The sequence below is a fragment of the Notothenia rossii genome (genome assembly GCF_949606895.1).
Source record: "Notothenia rossii genome assembly, chromosome: 9".
Taxonomy (NCBI): Eukaryota; Metazoa; Chordata; class Actinopteri; order Perciformes; family Nototheniidae; genus Notothenia; species Notothenia rossii.
The window spans coordinates 22,965,781-22,984,241 of record NC_136907.1 but is presented as its reverse complement, the minus strand read 5'-3'; the positions used below and the strand labels follow the sequence as shown (position 1 = coordinate 22,984,241).

At 39.6% G+C, this 18,461-nt stretch overlaps 3 protein-coding genes across 5 annotated transcripts in view; 1 reads left to right on the top strand and 2 right to left on the bottom strand.

The window, feature by feature from the left end:
* Positions 1-2,188: 2,188 nt before the first annotated feature.
* Positions 2,189-13,577, bottom strand: ggnbp2 (gametogenetin binding protein 2). 3 transcript variants are annotated; one of them, XM_079651739.1, is made up of 14 exons: positions 13,444-13,577; positions 9,759-9,883; positions 9,220-9,300; positions 8,873-9,126; positions 8,306-8,404; positions 6,365-6,478; positions 6,043-6,252; positions 5,322-5,496; positions 5,046-5,234; positions 4,798-4,930; positions 4,433-4,558; positions 4,174-4,322; positions 3,880-4,089; positions 2,189-2,935 (listed from the first exon to the last, which is right to left on the bottom strand). In XM_079651739.1, the coding sequence occupies exons 2-14, from the start codon at positions 9,849-9,851 to the stop codon at positions 2,732-2,734; spliced, it is 2,037 nt and encodes a 678-aa protein (XP_079507865.1). In that variant the 5' UTR covers positions 9,852-9,883; positions 13,444-13,577; the 3' UTR covers positions 2,189-2,731. The 3 variants fall into 3 exon arrangements, with proteins under 3 accessions (XP_079507865.1, XP_079507864.1, XP_079507866.1); XM_079651738.1 differs by lacking the exon at positions 13,444-13,577 and adding an exon at positions 10,659-10,790; XM_079651740.1 differs by lacking the exon at positions 13,444-13,577 and adding an exon at positions 10,408-10,554.
* On the bottom strand, positions 11,069-13,571 carry pigw (phosphatidylinositol glycan anchor biosynthesis, class W). Its single transcript, XM_079651741.1, has 2 exons — positions 13,444-13,571; positions 11,069-13,056 (listed from the first exon to the last, which is right to left on the bottom strand). The coding sequence occupies exon 2, from the start codon at positions 13,051-13,053 to the stop codon at positions 11,578-11,580; it is 1,476 nt and encodes a 491-aa protein (XP_079507867.1). The 5' UTR covers positions 13,054-13,056; positions 13,444-13,571; the 3' UTR covers positions 11,069-11,577.
* Positions 13,578-13,979: 402 nt separating the features above from the next.
* Positions 13,980-18,461, top strand: part of myo19 (myosin XIX) — a 28,430-nt gene continuing 23,948 nt past the window's right edge. Inside the window, exons 1-4 of the mRNA XM_079651236.1 lie at positions 13,980-14,260; positions 15,424-15,571; positions 16,187-16,335; positions 17,711-17,824. Of these exons, the coding sequence (XP_079507362.1) occupies positions 14,240-14,260; positions 15,424-15,571; positions 16,187-16,335; positions 17,711-17,824 (432 nt within the window). The 5' untranslated portion in view covers positions 13,980-14,239. The remainder of the gene's footprint in view (positions 14,261-15,423; positions 15,572-16,186; positions 16,336-17,710; positions 17,825-18,461) is intronic.

Here is an 18,461-nt window from a genome sequence, read left to right as displayed (position 1 = left end):
GTTTGGTTCACTTCACCTCCCACTTTATTTTTCAGCCTTGGAGGCTTGTGGGGGGGGGGGGGGGGGGGGGGCTTCGTGTGTGGTGATCTACCGCTGCCTGCTGGGGAAACACTGAAATAACTCACATGATACCTTCGAGTGTTTGGTATTCCAAAACAACAAAAGTAAGATAACTTGTATTCAGAGGTCGGAGAAGAATTCCGAACTTGATCTTAACACAAAAAAACTAGCACTGCATTCAAATTATACTCAAGTAAAGTACAAAAGTACTGGCATCAAAATACACTTAAATTACCAAAAGTAAAAGTACAGATTGACCCATTTCAAAATCCTATTTATTATAAATGATTATAATTATTGATGTTTCAAAAATGATTATCACAACTGGTAAAGGTGGAACTAATTTGAATTACTTAATTTACAGCTGGGTAGCATGTGAATGTAATCCGGGTGTAATTTAAGTAATTTTTCAGTATCATATTTGTTATAATTATTCCATATCAGCAAAGTAACTAAAGTACAAAGTATCATACAATGGAAATACTCAAGTAAAGTACCTCAGAATTGTACCTAAGTACAGTACACCACTGGTTGTATTAATAGTAATGTTATAAATATATATTAATATGGAAGTATTTACTTCTATTTACACCGTGGATCATAAAGATATACACATGATCTGAAGCCTCACATATTTTCAATCAGTGAGAGTAACGTTTATATTCGGAATTAGGAATAATTCAGGGCTCGACAGTAACGGTTGCCAGGTTGCCATTGGCAACCATTCAGAAAAAATGTCAACCACTTCTTGGCGTTTGGTTGCCATCAGTGGCAACCACTTTTTAACATGAAGAAATAAGGACAGAAAACAGCTAAATGTGTTCCCCAAAATAGATAAATGTTAATTATTTGTTGTATTAAGAGTGATATTTAATTATTGTTGTGACCAGTCGGAACCTGATACTTGGTGTGATTACGGAGCCAGAAAGCGATGCACGTTTACTCGCGTGCGCTGTGCGGCGTGTGTTTGTTTTACAAAAAATGGCGAAGCAAATTAAGTTGTTTGACTGTGGGTTAAAAAGTTCGGCCAACCCGTCAACATGATTCAACTGATAAAGCAAAATAAACCCGAACGAAAAGCAAAGAGGAAATGTGTAAAGTCTAGGAGGCGAAATATATATGTACATTCTGCTACATTGTGCATTTACTTCCGGTAAAAGTTCCTTCAAAATAAGAGTCCCGATCTTATTACTACCAAAATAAAAGTGCAAAACGAAACTTTACCATAGGAAAATATTGGCATACAAATATAATCACTTCTATAAAAAGGTAACACATTTTAAATGTAGTTAGACATATTAAAGGTAATTTACAGTATTAATAATTAATATCTAATTATTGTCTGTGAATGCTTTTAATTTATTTAACATTAGAAATGTATTAGTCTGGCCAATGACAGAACCACAATCAAGAATTCAATGCTGAAGGGCCAGTGGATCTATGGTGGGGGTCAGCACAAAGGTCAAGAGAACCCACATTTGAAAGGGAGACAACGGATGACGAAACTAGTGACTTGCGCAATTCATGTTTGAGGGATCTGTGAAGAACATGACAACAGCTGCACTACTGGTATTTAGTATACCAGCAATTGAGGGTAGACAAGTTTACTACCACTTAAGTTTCAAATAATTGTGTTAATTACTTATTGTAAAGCATTTGAACACTCTTGTCACATTTTCATTATTAAGTTGATAAAAAAAATAGTATTAGCCACAAAGATTACTGTGTATACTGTATATTGTAATAGTTATAATATACAACTTCCAACTGTAAAGTATCTTAATTATTTAAAATATAAGGTGATTAAAAATGGCAACCGTATTTTTAGTTTTGGCAACCAAAAGCTGATGCCAAAACGCTAACTTTTAAAAGTTAGCGTTGAGCCCTAAAATGCTGCAGACAATTTCTTCATCACTTACTGAAGTTTCCAAGTATCCAGTTTTCCTGCAAGAATTAGAACTGGTCCCAGACCATATACAAATTATAGAGTATATTAAATTATGTTATACACACACTAAGCTCACAGTAAATTCCAGGAAAGCTCACATATGACCCCTTGTATTTGACTATTTCTTAAGATCATAATGTACATGTGTTTGTAAGAAAAAAAATACAACGAACAAATGTATAATGCATATTAATAAATATTCTTTATTTTGTAAATTTTTCACATTGCGCTCTTATCACACCCACATCTTCAATACAAATAGATGTTTATTCTCTGTAAAATCATTTATATTCAGAATGTCTGTACACATTTAATGGTACAACCTTTACCACTACACTGAAGTGTCACCAGAGAGAAACAAAATAGAAAAAAGAAAAGAAAAAGAAAAACATGAAATAAGACTCCTAACATGTATCCCTAATGTCACAGCTTGAACAGCCTGATTAGTGATTCCACTGTGCACCTACTCAACAACCCTACACAAGACCAACAACGAACAGCTAGGCTTGGTCATAGAAAACAATTACCAGTGACACAATGAGATGGAAAAGTGTATAAGTGCAAAATAGAGAGATGATCAACAGAAAGTAAGAATCAAATTCGCTTTAAAGAAGAAATGACCGAACAAGACATCAAATGTACTTCCGAATTGTATCTATTTTTTGAAAGATGTTGCAGCAGTGGTCACAAGTGTTTTTCCCAGCGAAGATGCCATTAGTGCAGTTAGTTGACACTTGTGGTGGTGAACCACTTCCCACAGACTGGCTTGCTCCTCTCAGTGGCGCGGCAGTAGTTGGTGAACTTCTCTTTCAGGAGCTGTCGGTAACGGTTGCGGTTGTTGTAGAAGGACTTGTTTCTTTCAAAAAATGCCTTGATTTCATCCTGTGTCAGACAATTCTCTTCATCTGAAGCCACTTCTGAATTATCCTGTAATAGCAACAAAACCGAAAATCAGGAGGTTACATTGAGCCATACAAAAAAAGTGTCTTAAAAGGTCCCATGTCATGCTTTTCCGGTTATTACCCCTCCCCAGGCTGAGTTCCGCGGTGTCTTGCAGACCCCACGCAGCAACCAGGAAACGACACCAGTAATCCAGCTCACACTGTCCGCTCCTCGAGCCTCAAAGGGCGGAGCAGCGAGCCCCGCAACGTCCCGCCAACACGGCACCCAGACCCCACGCAGCATTCTCATCCGTTTGTCATTACTGGTGTCATTTTCTGGTTGCTAACAAATGCCATTGTAACACATAAACACTGATGTTCAGCTGTAACGGTGGTGGACTAATCAGAACACAGTGGGCGAGCTGACCAATCAAAGCACATAGGGAAGGGGGGGACAGGAGCTCCAACAAGGCGTTTAGGACAGAGAGTGAATACACATACTATACAGAGATGCTGTATGAGAAACCAATGTGATTTTGGAACATTGAACAATGTAAATCTATTCTAGTAGACCTCAACAATGGAATTATGATCAGTAGAAATGGCCATGTCATGGGACCTTTAATCAATTCTTATTAAGAAAAGAACGAGAGAACAAAAGCAATTATTTTAAAGAATAAACTAGAGCTTTCATGCAGCAGACCGTTTTTATACAGGAGTAGCAGCAACACGGCATTACCACTGTATAATATTCTGAAATGTTATTGTAATTTTTCATACTAAAATATAGAGGTTTCTTGCTTTTACTGACAAACATGACATTTCAAGACATCAACTTGGACTTATAGAAACTTGGATGCATATTTTACAAACAAAACAAATCATTAATCGATAATGAAAAAAACTGTTTCTATCATTCATAAAAATACACATTGTCACCTGTAAGGAGGATATTCATTTTAGTATTAAATAAAAAATAAAAATACTGACCAGAAGTTCCACGAGACTTGTGTTTGCCTCTGGATGCCTTGCATCGTGCCCGAGGTTAATGTGATGTATTGCCCACGGTAACTGTAGTGCAAGGCTGGCAAATGGGCCGCCACATAAGGAGGAAAAGATTTCTTTGGTACGGCAAGTGTGTGATGTTGGTTGACTGTGGCCTGTGATCTCTTCTGACAAAGAACCGTCACCTTTTTGTCCCTGTGGAAATGAGCATACTTGTGTTAATTCACAACTGTAAATGTACAGCACACAGAATGTGTCTTCTACAGTGTGTTCTCTTACCTGGTCATTGCATAAACCCTTGCCCTTCCTTTTCTTCTTTTTACTCTTGCATTGAGGGTTTTCCACAGAGTGTGGCCAGCAGTCCACACAGCTGTCTATTCCATCCTCCTCCTTTTCTTTAGCACAGTGGTGAGCATTTGAGTCATCTCCTGCAGAAGGTAAACAAAGACACACTGTGAGAAAAAGACCTGAGACCCTCTACTGTATGTTAAGACTCTGTTCAGAGGCCTCAGCATCTTAAAAGCAGCTCAAACCAGACCTGCTTCGTCATGGTTGCATATTCCCTCAGAGCAGGCAATATCAGAACCCACTCGCGATCCTGTCTCACTGCCCTCCATACTGGAGGAGTAGCCGCAGTCACTACCATTGCTGTGGGGAGCAACATCTGAAAAAAACACATGGATACATATTTAAATACAGACTTAATGGTTTTTAGGGATGTTCGTGTCGTGGCTGTCACTTTCTTTCCTAAATGTGAAAAGTATCATGTGCTCTACGCTGCAAATGGCTAAATTAAAAACTAAAATAGGGCTGTTTGTAGCGGAGGCATTTGATTTTGAATTAATTCCAACAAATTACTCGTTAGTTCCAATGACAGCCTTGTCCTCCTCCGTGCATTGTTACCCTGTTTTGTGTTGTCTGGGCAGATACAGGAAGTGCTTCCATTGGCAGCCACACTCTGATCACATCCGGTCTCCTCCTCCTCATTGTGGCTACCACAGACTTTGCAAGCATCCTCAACGGCCTCGAGTGAACCCTGCAACACACCAAGTGGGACAGACATAAATAAATACATGCAAATGAATGTTTATCTGCAGGTGAACGCAGATTTCATGAGAATTTCATGTCCCTCACTGTTGGAGGAGGATTACCTCATCCAGAGTTTTCTCCTTGTCCTCTCCCTCCTGCTCAGAGATCTCAAAGCCACACTTGTTTTTGCGACGATTTTTCCGCTTTAGCCTCTTCTTCTCCTGCTTCAGCTCTTTGGCCCTCTCCTCCTCTGACAGCTCCTCCACAAACTGCTCCAGCCGACTGATCCCCTGCATCTTCTCCACAGCCATCTGGTGGCATGGTAATATATAGATTATCAAATGGCCATTATGCGTTTATTCTCTGGCTGAAATATACCATTATTCCAACTTTTGTACCTCAAAATGTTTACGTAGTGCATCAATCCCCAAATGGAACAATATCTGCCAGGTCTGCTCCTCCGCTCTTAGTTTCTGCCAGATCCTGTGCAACCGCTCATACAGGTGAATACCCAGACAGGTCAGGACTTCTTCTTGTGCAATGTCAATAGTCTTGGCATGTCTTTCTCTGCGTCTTCAAAAACATCAAAAACATTATCATCAAATGAAAAGAAACATGGCATGATATAGGCAAGGCAAGGCAAGCAAGTTTATTTATATAGCACCTTTCAAAACAAGGCAATTCAAAGTGCTTTACAAAAATTAAAGACATTAAGATCATTAAGAAACATATTATAAAAAACACTCATTTAAAAGCAAAGATAATAAAACATGAATAACACAAAGGTACATGAATAAAAGTTACAGTGCCGTGTGAGATACACACATCTGAAATGTTTAGGTCTGACTCTCAATCATTGCTAACTTTTTAGCCTGACCTTTCTTTTTGAACTTATCCTTTAGTTATTTCAAGTGTTTCATGCTAAATGAACCCCCCTTTGGAAAATTCTAATCTGACCCCATGCTACCTTTTTAGTTTTCGCCGAAACAATTCCTCTTTTTTAAATGCACATTAGTTCAGTTTACCTTGTCTTTCCAGGACAATATACTCCATTTAAACTGAAGCAATCATTGGTCGAAAGAGAGCTCTGTAGTATTCATGGTGTAAACCGTTACTTACTCGTAGCTTCCCGAGAACTCAGGCTCAGCCCGGCCGAGGAGGTGAGCGATGAAGTCGGTCTCGCAGCACACGTGGATGTGGCGTTCGTGGGGGCAACAGCATAGTCCCTCGTACAAGGCTGCGCAATACCCCTTCTCTTTAGTGCAGTCCAACTCCCCGACCAGGATGTTGTAGGCCCTCAGAACTTTGTTCTTACAGTCAGTGCAGAACCTGTGGACAAGAATGATCCACACAGTTAATTGAAACCTTTTTGTACCACTGATACAGCCATTAAGAGGGAAAGAACATGTTTGAAATAAAGGCTATGATAATAACACTTTACCTGTGTTTACGCAAGTATGTCTCCAGTGTCTCTAAGAGGCAAGCACTATCAATGAGGACCACCTCATCCCTGCACTCCTGAGACATCAGCTCCCACACATCCATCCAGCTTCCCCTGTAAGCAGACATACAAATATTATAGCTGTGCCATCACATTGAACAGTCATCATCACTCAAACCTGTAATTATTGATTGTTTTGCCAACATATGGATAAAAAAAAAAGACTGTTGACAAAAAGTGGCTCTGGCTTAGGGGGGAAATGGGCATGTACCAAGGGGAGGGTAAGTGGTTAAATCCCCAGCCCCCTGCAGTCAACATGTCAAAGTGTCCTTTGGCAAAACACTCAAGCTACAGTATGTAGTCTAAGGCAGTGTTGTAGTCAAGTCACCAATTCACGAGTCCAAGTCACTCTTGAGTCCCCACTTTTCGATTCTGAGTCTGAGTCACCTAGGGAGAGTCGGAGTCGAGTCCGAGTCCAAGTCCAAGTCTGAGTCACCCAAGGAGTGTCCGAGTCATCATTACCTGTGTTCGAGTTCGAGTCCAAGTCCGAGTCACCCAAGAAGAGTCCAAGTCAAGTCCGAGTCACAATTCTTCATGTATTAACCTTCGTGAAATGTAGCTCTAGCTCCTCTACATTGCTTTTATCTTGTCATTTTATACTAATCTGTCTATTGAACTGCTGTGAAGCCAGTTTGGCTACAATTCTTGTACAAAAAGGTGCTTTCCAAATATAAAGCTTATTACTCATATTAATATTAATATTATTATTAGTATATGACCTTTAATATGTCTAACTATATTTAAAATGAGTTTTAGAGAAGTGATTATATTTGTATGCCAATATTTTCCTATGGTAAAGTCTTCGTTTTGCACTTTCATTTTGATAGTAATAAGATCGGGACTTTTGAAGGAACTTTTACCGGAAGTCAAGGGACAACGGAGCAGTGTAAACACACATGTATCTAGAGAGGCGAAGTCCCTCCCTTTCCGGGGGACCTCCATGGGACCTTATTTCGGAAAAATTATGTATTGAAGTTAATGGGGAGAGAAAGATTATCTTTTGATCCCGTTTGAATTGTGCCACGAATTACACATATAATGTTTGTCAATTTAAAAGATAATTTTGCAAGTCAAAAAAATTAAAATTTGTCATAAAACTGTGAAGTGAAACTTTTTTTTTGTGTGAAACCGCTCAATTAACTACATCTCCCGTCTCGCACCACACACCAAGAAGGCCGTCACGTTGGCACATTTCACTTCTTTCTTTCGGAATGAGGCGAAAATCACTACAAGTCTGGGCATGTTGAGAGCTGTACATACACACACACAAGGGGAGTTAGTCGGTTCCAGGATTTGAGTACTCCATCTCTGGTCTAAGGTATTGAATTATATGCAAGTCAGTTTGGATAAAAAAAGCTAAATGACATGTAATGTAATACACAACACTTGCAACCCTTTTAGGAAATTCTTAACAAACAATACCTTACAGAATTCTCACATCCAGCAGATATTGAGCGACATTAGCGTCCATTAGCGTGCCTCAGTGGTTGCGTTTCTGACAACCTGTCATATAAAAACAGGTCTAATATTCTCTTTATTTAACTCTAGTTGTATAACTGGCTCATGCTTGGCTTTAATGTCATGTTTGACAAAGTGCCCAAACTGTAAAAAATTAAAAACATCAAATGGCACACAATGATGACTGACCCAAAAATATAGACCTTCTGTTTTCTTTCTACTGGACAGGGGACACAAACTGTCCAAAAGGAAAGGAGACTGTCGTCTTTCAGTGTAACTCTTAAAACGTACAACTCTCTCTTTGATCCCTTCACTACGGTTGGATAGAAGATGATTAAAATGCAGCCTCATAACACAAACAGCCTTAAGGTCTCTTTAGAGAAAGAAACCACTGATACAACAGGAAAAAGTCATTTTACTCACCCCAAAGGTTTAGGTTTGTGTGTTTCTAAGGAGTGCAACTGGCAGCGTTTGTTCTTTTTACTTTTTGGAATGGCATCAATCATGTCATTCAACTTTGACCTGAAAAAAAGAAAACAGTGCAAGTTGTTCACATATGACACTATTCAAGAAGAAAAGGACACGGTGTCAGAACCTATTTTTACTCAGTATGTGCATTGAATTCATTTATCTGATTATAAGGCCTTACATTTATATTGATATGATGTATTGACAATAAAAGTAATACAAAAATGCTTAGACCATCTTTTTACTGGACCAAAAAAAAAGGCAAAGTTGTACCTAACCCTAAATGGTTGATGTTGTGGTTTTTTTCTTACATTTTGCTAATTGTAAAGTTGGTAATACATTTAATTTTGGGTGCCATTAATAAAGTAATACATCTTAATTGCCTTAAGCTGTAGGAACACTGAACTAAAGAGCATTATTTCAGCATGTATACTGTAGCAGTATGCTTTCATAATCTTCCAAAAAACATAGAGCATTTCTTATTGATGTCACATATTAGGAACACACTTGTTTGTATCTTACCCGTGGACGTAGAAGAGGGTGTACAGCTTCTTTACGTCTGCTAAACATGCTTTGGTGACAGAGAGCATGCCTGTGGGTTTCACTGTGAGGGGCTCCAAGGCTGGGTTCCCAGATTCCACTAAATGTGAGAAAAGGTGCTCCACACTTCGTCTGCAGCCCACGCATGGCACCAGCTGAGATAATGCACTGTACACCTCTCTGGAATTCACCATCAAGGCAATATTCAAGTCCTCTTGCTTCAACTTGGAGTGATCCTGAAGGAATCATACATTTGTTAACACTTTGTTGACAAGTCACATGAGGCTTCTGTCAGCCTCTGTAAACGGAAGATTACAACTAGCACTTACCTCAGAAAATTGTTTCCAATGAGACGTGTTTATTTCTTGGCTGTCAACATCCATGACGCTATCAGAAAATTCCATCACCATCTGACAAAGAGAGAAAACATATTACAGTTAAAGTACAATATTTGTAGAAATGTTTTATTTGCAGCCATGCTGATAAGTTTCACATGGCAAGATTGCAGTCTTTGTTGTTATAGTTTATACTATATTGACACTGATTGGCTTGCAGGTGTCTTTGTACAGAGCAGTTAGCAAAACATTTTAGGTGTACATTAAGGTGTAGAAATGTCAAGTAATAACAAAAATATATATCTTTGTCTAATGCATAGTATAACAATGTTAGCAAAACTGTGTGTCCCTCCCTGGATTTAAATGTTTAGATAATAATCAGTGCTTGGTAATAACTTAGCCTTTATTTGTGGAAATCAGTCAGAGAACTGATGGAGTGCTAACACCTGACCCAAAGAGGATTATGATTAGCCACTTTACACATGTAATCTCCATTATTTTTTGTGATCACCAACATGGGAAAGCTGACTAACCGTGAGAGAATCATCGATATACAGAGGAATCTGTCGGGCGAGAAATGGGTAGTCCTCCTCTCCTTCCCTGCAAACTGCTACCAAACGGGCCATGACTTCTTCCAGTGGGCTGTGGTGCTGCTCGCCTGCAGGTGACACACAATAAATCACATTTGCACAAGCTATACCAAGCTAATGCTAATGTATTACAGGTCATTGCAAGCTAACTGTAATATCACCTTGTCACCAAAAGCTATGTTTCCGACAAGCAGGCAATAAAACACGGCACACAACACCCACTATTTCCTGACGTTGATAACATCTGATTTAACGTTACTCACACAGTTGTAGTACAGACAGGTTTGTCTTGACCCAGATTAGTTAGTTAGTAAAACAACCTGATAAACGACAGCTTGGATGGATGAAGGTCTATGACGCTTCAGTTAGTTCTAGTTTGAAGCAGTTTGAGCAAGACATATGAATTATGACTATGTTTATACCTTGGTATTTGCTAGGCAGGCTAAAGCAGAAACGTACGGTAACCGGCGGCTAGTCAGTTAGCCTCCTAGCTAGTTTGATTTGCCAGAACGATTTTAGAAATGTAGGAAGCCGGCCATTATTATTCGCACAACATGTTCATGCGATGAATGTAAACTGAAGTTTATATCACCTTAACCAATAATACATATACTGCAGTGGTGATATCGCATGTCTACGCCCTGTCGATGCCAGCAAACTTGGCTAACTCCTACAAGGCTAATGCTTGAATACGGCTAATGCAAAGTTGACTGGGTGACTGGCTACTTAGCAACTGTCACTATCACGGGCTTCTCCTATTTACATTTAAAATATTGAAAATAACATGTCACCTCGACAGATGACAGGGACACCTGACTTAGACTAATTATTGGGTTCACTTACCCGCTACTAAAAGTTCTCCTTAAATAATAAACAAGTGCGACAGTGAGAGAGCTGCTACGGTGGCGAAATCTTCCTGACTGATTTCACCTTTGCCCTCTTCACGTCATAGCTGGCGTTATAGTGGGTGTGGCCTACAGGGGGCGCTTTATTTATATATTTGAGAGAAAATGTGTTAATAGCATAGTCTGTATATAAAGGTTAATAGTAAGCCTACAAATAAAGTTGATTAAATCAAGTATGTTTCAAATGTTTAACAAAGCCCTTGGTACTTCCACTTTCTTATGACTTGTTATTTCCACTTTCTAATTAATATTAATATATATGTATTCATAATTATGTTTCTGTATTAGATTTTAACCCTAGCCGATTTTTGGATACAAATAATAAGCAGGGAAGTAACAAACAAGAAATAAGAATATTATGACTTTATTTGTGTACCTTTCATTCATTAAAATGCAGCTCAACAAAATAAAAAAACACAATAGAAATAAAATACAAAAAAAGTTAATAAAAAAGCACAAGATCCAAGAGGGTGAATTAACTAGTAGAAACAGTAGCAAAAAAAGATAGATTCTACATCACCTAAATGCCAGCCTGAATAGGAAGAGGAATTGAGGTGAAAAGGTAAATAAGAAGAAAGCTTGATTTAGCAATGACTCAACTGAGAATTTAAGAAAACTTTTGGATTTTTATATTTTGTTTTCCAAGGCCTCACTTATTTTGAGACAACATTTTATCATGACATTCATTTACTTCCATAAACAAACAAATAATGAACAGTTCTATGTTCAATATCACAGAAAATGTCTTCTCGTAACATAACATCTATGTCTTCAGCGTTTTTAAATGTCCAAGTCTGCCACTCAACCCCCAGAAAAAAAAACCTTACACAAATTAACCATGTTTGATGAATGCAATTTTACCAGAATTTCAAAGTTATTCCCAAGAAATGTAAAATCTGTATTACAGAGCAATTAACGAACATGTAAGAAAGCAAAACACACACTGAAAATGAGCTACTGCAACTCAGTGTGTCCACTATGTAGTTGGTTAAGCCTGTCATGACATTTGCGAGCAAGAAAAATAACAGCTGATTCCTGCTGACGGCTTGAACAATACAGTGTCTTTCTATCTCGTCTGTCTTTTTATCAGAATCCGATTGTTTTTTATACAAATTCCATGATGTGGGCATCAAGTGACAGCCTGATGATCTTTTGGAAAACAGTAAAACCATATCAGCTGTACCAAGACAGGACATAAAAAACAAAGACTGAGCCACACTCCACAGGAAGAAAGGTAGATTAGCTAGGCGGCGAGACACTGGCTCAACGAATGTCAGACATGCGTACAAAGCAGTGTACAGGACCACACTTCCCAAGAACAGGTTAAAAATGGTTTGGAGCCACTGTCTAACATTGGATCTGGGTTGCATTACATAGAGTCCAACCTGAACCCCTGCCATATAGATGGCTACGTAACCCAGGACAGAGAATATGCCCTCCTTGTTAGCATGGAGAAAGTCCTTTTCTCTGTCATTGTTGTGGATAATGAAAGCCTTTAGGCCAGATGTCTCCAGAGTGAATTGATAACATCCGCTGATCAGAAGGGCAACGAGCCATGATTTATTGGCTGGTAAAATGGCCAAAAGCACAGAAGCCACAACTCTGACAATAGCTAGTGTGAAGAAAAAGTTCCAGTGGACGCCATATTCTGTCACATGCTCCTGGTAGCCGGACATCTTGAGGCTCAGAAGCCTTCCCATGCCAAGCACAACCAGGGGCCACACAGACATGAGCTGCTTAGCGATGTGATTCATCTTGGATCCTGAGATGTTCTTCCCCCGTGCCTCTGGACACACAAGGGCATTTGCAAAGACATACGCTCCAACACCAAAGTCCATAACACCTGTCCCATAGGTTTCAGCTTTAGCATATCGCCTTGGAAAGACACTGAAGTCTACGGCAAGAATGCTGATGGCTGTTTTCACATTCACAAACACTCGAAAGATGGTCACAAAGGGAACCTGTTTGAATTGAACGTGGCTTTTGAGGAAGGTGCTGACAGTTCTCTGAGCAGATTGAATACTGACATGGTGGATGTACCATAATACAAAGGCTGAAACAACGGTAAGGCCCAAGATGACCTGGTGGAGAACGCTGCTCAGCACGGTGCACGACAGGACGAGGGGAAGGATAAGCAAACAGAAGTCTAGAATCAGGTGAGAAATCAATGGAAGTGGCAGAGGAAGAGTCTTTTTGGCCTGATAGTAGATAGTCAAAATCAGTCCTCTGTTAATGAGACATAGTGGGGCCAGAAAAGAGCCCAGGGCCACCTCCTGCAGACTGGTCCCATTGAGGTTACTGATAAATGCTTCCTTCAGGTCCTTCTGAGACATGGCCTGAAAACAATACAATTATTTATTTTAACTTAAATCAGAGAAACACATTTGGACACATATAAACACATATAATAAGACACTTTTAACAACATGTAGGACTCTGTGACAGCATACAGGGCCCGTGTTTAGACCTTTCTGATTCAGAAGCTAAAAAAGTCTCCCCTCATTGTATTAAACACTTGATTTCATATTTTCAGCTCAAGCAGCCTTTGTTCGTAACCATACAAATTTGACTTTCAACTGCACTAGTTTTCACATTTTAATATGGTATTTTACTAGTATCACTCACTACGACTCATTATTACATTCTCATGCAGTTATCTGATATAGCAATAGCCAACTACGACGCAATACCAGGTCGTTTTTTGTCTAGTGATCAGTACTTACCACGGATTTTACTGTCAGGCTTCGGAAATTCAGCTTCACAAAAACCTGTTTCACAGCATACCTGTTTGCAGTAGCTTGAGGTCCCGAGACTAACCCACCAGGATGCCGCTGCAGTGATACAAATTCAGAGCCACTATGCTTCCGGATTCAACCCCGTGACGCATTCAGGACAACTCGGATTTATGGGGACTTCCAACCTCAACAGGTCCTGTGTGTCTAAATATTCTAAATAGTAGGCTATTTGACTTATCTTGCTAAAACTACATCGTGAATATGAAGGTCAAATAGCTCTGTTTCAGTGTCTACATCAGGCAACCGATAAATGAAGACTAGATTTTTGGATAAGTAAAAATAGAAATAGAAAAACAAAACCTCCTGATTTTAAGTCTGCATTTAATATGCATCTATATGCATAGACTGTATATATGTCTACATGTCTCAGACATAAAATATACAAGTAAGTGTAATTATAGAAAAACACCGGTGTAATGTTCAGCTGGGTCCCTGAAGCATCATGGGAGGGCGGGAATAAGTGTGGGCTTCAGGAGTTAGGAAAGCAGTCGGACAGGCAGCAGACACGGGAAGTTCTCCTCAAGGAATTTCTGACAGTAATGGAAAAAATTAAGCCTCGAGACTGTAGTGTAGAATAACCACACCGTGGCTTGTTTAAATATATAGGCGAAGTTCCTATTAAGGTATTAGGCTGACTCTTAAGACGAACACGAAGGTAACGGTACCGTAAATTAAATGACTTCTGCGGACAAACGAAGTAACGTTAGAGAAGGAGGACACGGCAATGGACGGGGGACGGGGGACGGTAAGTCAGGGAAAGACCCGGATAAAATGTCTACTACACTTGCTGTTTTGAGATTTCCCCTTATTAAAAGTGTTGAAGTTAACAATAAGTTAACATGGTACATTGACCTTGAGTTGCTTACCTTTATCAAATTGTACCTGGTTCTCACTTTTGATTGGCTGTTTCGTATTCAAACGATAAGTATACATTTTCGTCAACGCGAGACTATAAACTTTATTTGAGAGTGAGACCAAATAACAACTCTGTAAAATAACGTTTAATGCGCCGGATGAAAATAGTTCCCAATGTACCAAATCCAGTGTCATAATTTGCCAGCGTATTTCTACATTTCTTGATAAAAGGTTACCATATACATTAGCACTCACAAATACAGACTGTTTGATTGTTGTGGGAAACTTTTGAAAGTACAGCATGAGTTGTCGTAACGTTTGGTGGCTTACATTTAAATATTGTCTGAATATTGAAGAAGGAGCCTGCTTGCAAGAAGCTTTAATACAATAACATTCAGTATATTGCCAGAATTGTGACTGGAGTTGGTATGAGAACAGCAGCTATGAAAGCAGTTTACTCAATTTACTGCAATAATGTTATAAATCATACAATTTAAGATCATTACCATTACACATGGTTTAAAATGGCCTTATAGGGTGAAGGGATGTAGGTGAACTTTTATTGGATTAAATGTGTCTGCACAAAGCACCTGTCAAAGCTGGCTGTTGGGCTGCAGGTCTAGGCCATGTGACCTCGGCAGGATAAAGCAGACTACCATTTGTCAGTCTGAAGTGATTGTGACTGAGAGAATTACACATGACGCATGGACCAAAATGGTCCTGAACAAATGCATGTTAGCAATTACCTGTTGTAGGCCTCTAAAGTCCACCATGGTGCCAATGGATATAGCATGTGACAATTGTAATCTGTATGATTGTTGACGTTGAGAGCTTTCTCAAACACAAAAATAGAAACTTGAACACATAATTGTTGAGTTGGAATATTTTAAGCACTTCATAGCTCAGGAGCGTTGAACTGATTTTTAGATTAACAGAATATTGACATTTTAAGCCATAAAATAAGATTGTATTCGGTAACTTTGACAATACTACCCTTGCGTCCGGTCCGGTCCCAGTTTAAACACAATGTCCCATTTTTCCTCCTTCACATAGGTGAAAGGATTTGTCCGGAAAGTCCATTCTCCACACCCATCCCTAAATGATTCACTGGAGGGAGAAATTCAAGCCTTCCTCATTGATGAAGACCAACTCCACACTTATGACGACCTCACCAAAGTCAACCCAGTGACCCCTACAACAGGTAACAACTGAGGCTATAAGGTCTCTTTGACCTTGTGACCTTAAATCACTGTCAGGATGTATTATTGGCTTGTTGCTTGGTGTATTTTTTACCTGTTATAGATTTGTAGTTAGTTCTATAAAGGTACCACTTTTATTTTGAAGGCATACATCTTGACATCCCTACCATAGCAATACAGTGAGTCGTGGATATATTGGCTCACCCTTTGTTCTTTATTTACAAACTGTAGCCAGTACGACCCAATGTTTTCCAGCCCATGTCACCTTGGATTGCATTTGCTGCATATTGTTTAACCAGGTTAAGATTAAATCTGCAGCGATGATAAAAAGTCAAATAGAAATGAATGCATGAATGACTGACGGCTATGCCACCAAACTGCTGCAGTGTAGACAATGAGAGGGAACCTTTAAACCACTTAGACTTATTATGCTGCATCTGTATGGATCTGGTTCTTTTATATTTTTAAAGACATTTAATAAAAGATTAACATGTTTGCTATTTTAATGCTGATTTCTTCTCTGATATTCTTTTTTTTCCTGTATAGTATCATTTGTAAAAGATTTGCTTGTCTTTTCCATGTTAATGCCTAATGATATTTACTATTTTCACTGGTAGTGCTGAAATGCCTCCAGGCCAGGTACAGGGTGAAGGTGTTCTACACCCATGCTGGCTGCACCTTAGTGGCCCTGAACCCCTTCCAGCCAATCCCAGACCTGTACACCCTGGATGTGATGAAGGAGTATCACTGCGCTCCTCAGCCACAGGTATTAACAGCTGTCCCTTCAGACCCCACATACATGACGTCTTATCCACCGCCAATCACAAAGTGGAATTTGTGCATTCATACAAACATCTCAGGACAATTATTGACAAAAAATGGCGCTCTGAAGCAAATTGTGAAGATGTGTGCAAAAGGGGTCACCAGCGTTTGTATTTTCTTAGGAAACTGTCCTACGAAACCATGAGGATTGTGTTTTATTGAGTCAATTCTGTCCTTCTCTTCAATGTCATGGTTTGGTAAGCTGCCTTTAAAGAGCAGAGACTCTCTAAAGGCCCAGATACACCGGCCCGAAATCGGCAGTAAATGGGAGTCGGGCCGAACATGAGCGTGGGCACGCCCTATTCGGAGTGGTGTGCGCCGCACCGTCGGGTCTTTTCTGCCGACCTGACGCCTTTTCTTGCCGATTCAACATGTGAATCGGCGTCGGGAACACCACCGGAAGTCGGACAAAGGGATAACACTGATTGGCTGTTCAGGTAGCGAATCAGTGCATGAGAAGCGTTAACGGAAGTGAGGGAGGTAAACAAATGATTTAAATTGGAAGATGGAACACACACGGACGGCTATTTCACCTCATCGGTTTATAGAGCTCCTGTTCGTTCATGTTTTCAATGGACGAGAGTGAAAATGGAAAGAAAAACGCTATTTGTTGTTTGTTTATATCACGGAGTCTGTTCTTCTTCTCTGTCTTCCGGTTGTTCCGGTTGTTGCCTCTTTTGAATGATGAATGCACACTACTGCCGCCTGCTGGTAAGGAGAGTTATTGCCACTCACGCATGCGCAGTTCATACGTGCTCGGCTCGGATTTGCGGTGTGTTCCAGTGCGCGAAGTCGGCAAATACGCAGGAGAGTCCGGCGACGCAACAGTCGGTGTCGGCGACTTCTCAGGTGACTGGCCGGTGTATCTGGGCCTTAACTCAGATCATAAAGTGGCCTAGCAGAAATAACATGAGATGGCTATTTCTTCCTTATGGTAAGGAGGACCACCAGCTATTTAAAAAATATTCTGTTAGTTGGTCAATTGATGATCTTGAATCTTGAATGACTGCAGAAGTGTTCTCTCAAGCCTAATCAAGCTGTTGTTAATGTGTGCTGTTTTCTTATATACGTTTAGATGGTAGCACAAGCAATCGTGTGGATAGTGAGGGTGGGGCTGCGAAGTGCGATAGGTGCGTTGTAAGAGTTTGTTTTTCCTCAAAAGGCCGTTTCCTGGACTTTCTGGATTAAATCGTTCCAAACGTGTCAGCAATAAGCAATAACTCATCCTTGTGTCTGATGTCTACCAACTTGGTAGAGTTTCACCACTTGATAAAATAATGAACATTGCTTTAATATTTTGAAATGTTTTATGCCAACAGGAGTTCAAACCACATATCTTTATAGTGGCAGAAGAAGCCTACAGAAACGTGCAGAACCAGCTGGAGCCGGTGAACCAGTCCTTGTTGGTCAGCGGAGAGAGCGGTGCAGGAAAGGTAAACCAACTCAGTTTGTTAAGCTTCAAGAATAAACACAACCTATAACATCAATCAGGGGTTCAAACTTTCAGAGTTTCTTTTACTCACAGTTCCACAGATTGGTCATTGGCCTGTTCAAAGATTGTAGACTAATCTGGTTTCAATATGTATTTGATTTAGTCATGCTTTGAAAATAATCACAGTTTATCTATCTGCAAAGAAAAATTAATTATTTTTATTTGTTGTTTTTTGCCCTGTAGAAGAATGTAAAGGCATTTTGGATGTGTTCATCTGATCTAATTGAAATCTATCAAAGTAAATGATTTTCAAACCAGTGAATGCTCTGAATTCACACAATGCTCCACTGGAGTGACGTGTTACCTTTACAACACCCCTAGTGATTGGTTGTTTTCAATAAACAGAAGTGTTGCTGGCTAAAGCATCTGAAATGTGAGATTCTCTTTTCTCTCACAGTTTCCTGTTTAAAAAAAAAACACCTTTCTGCTCAAGGTTTTGAATACATTTATAACAATAATAATTCCAAAGCATGAACAAATATGTAACATCTAATGACAATTGTTCATTATTCTTCCCATTTACTGATTAAACATTAGTTGGGACTGTAGAGGCTAGGCCAACGCTTTAAGACTCTGAG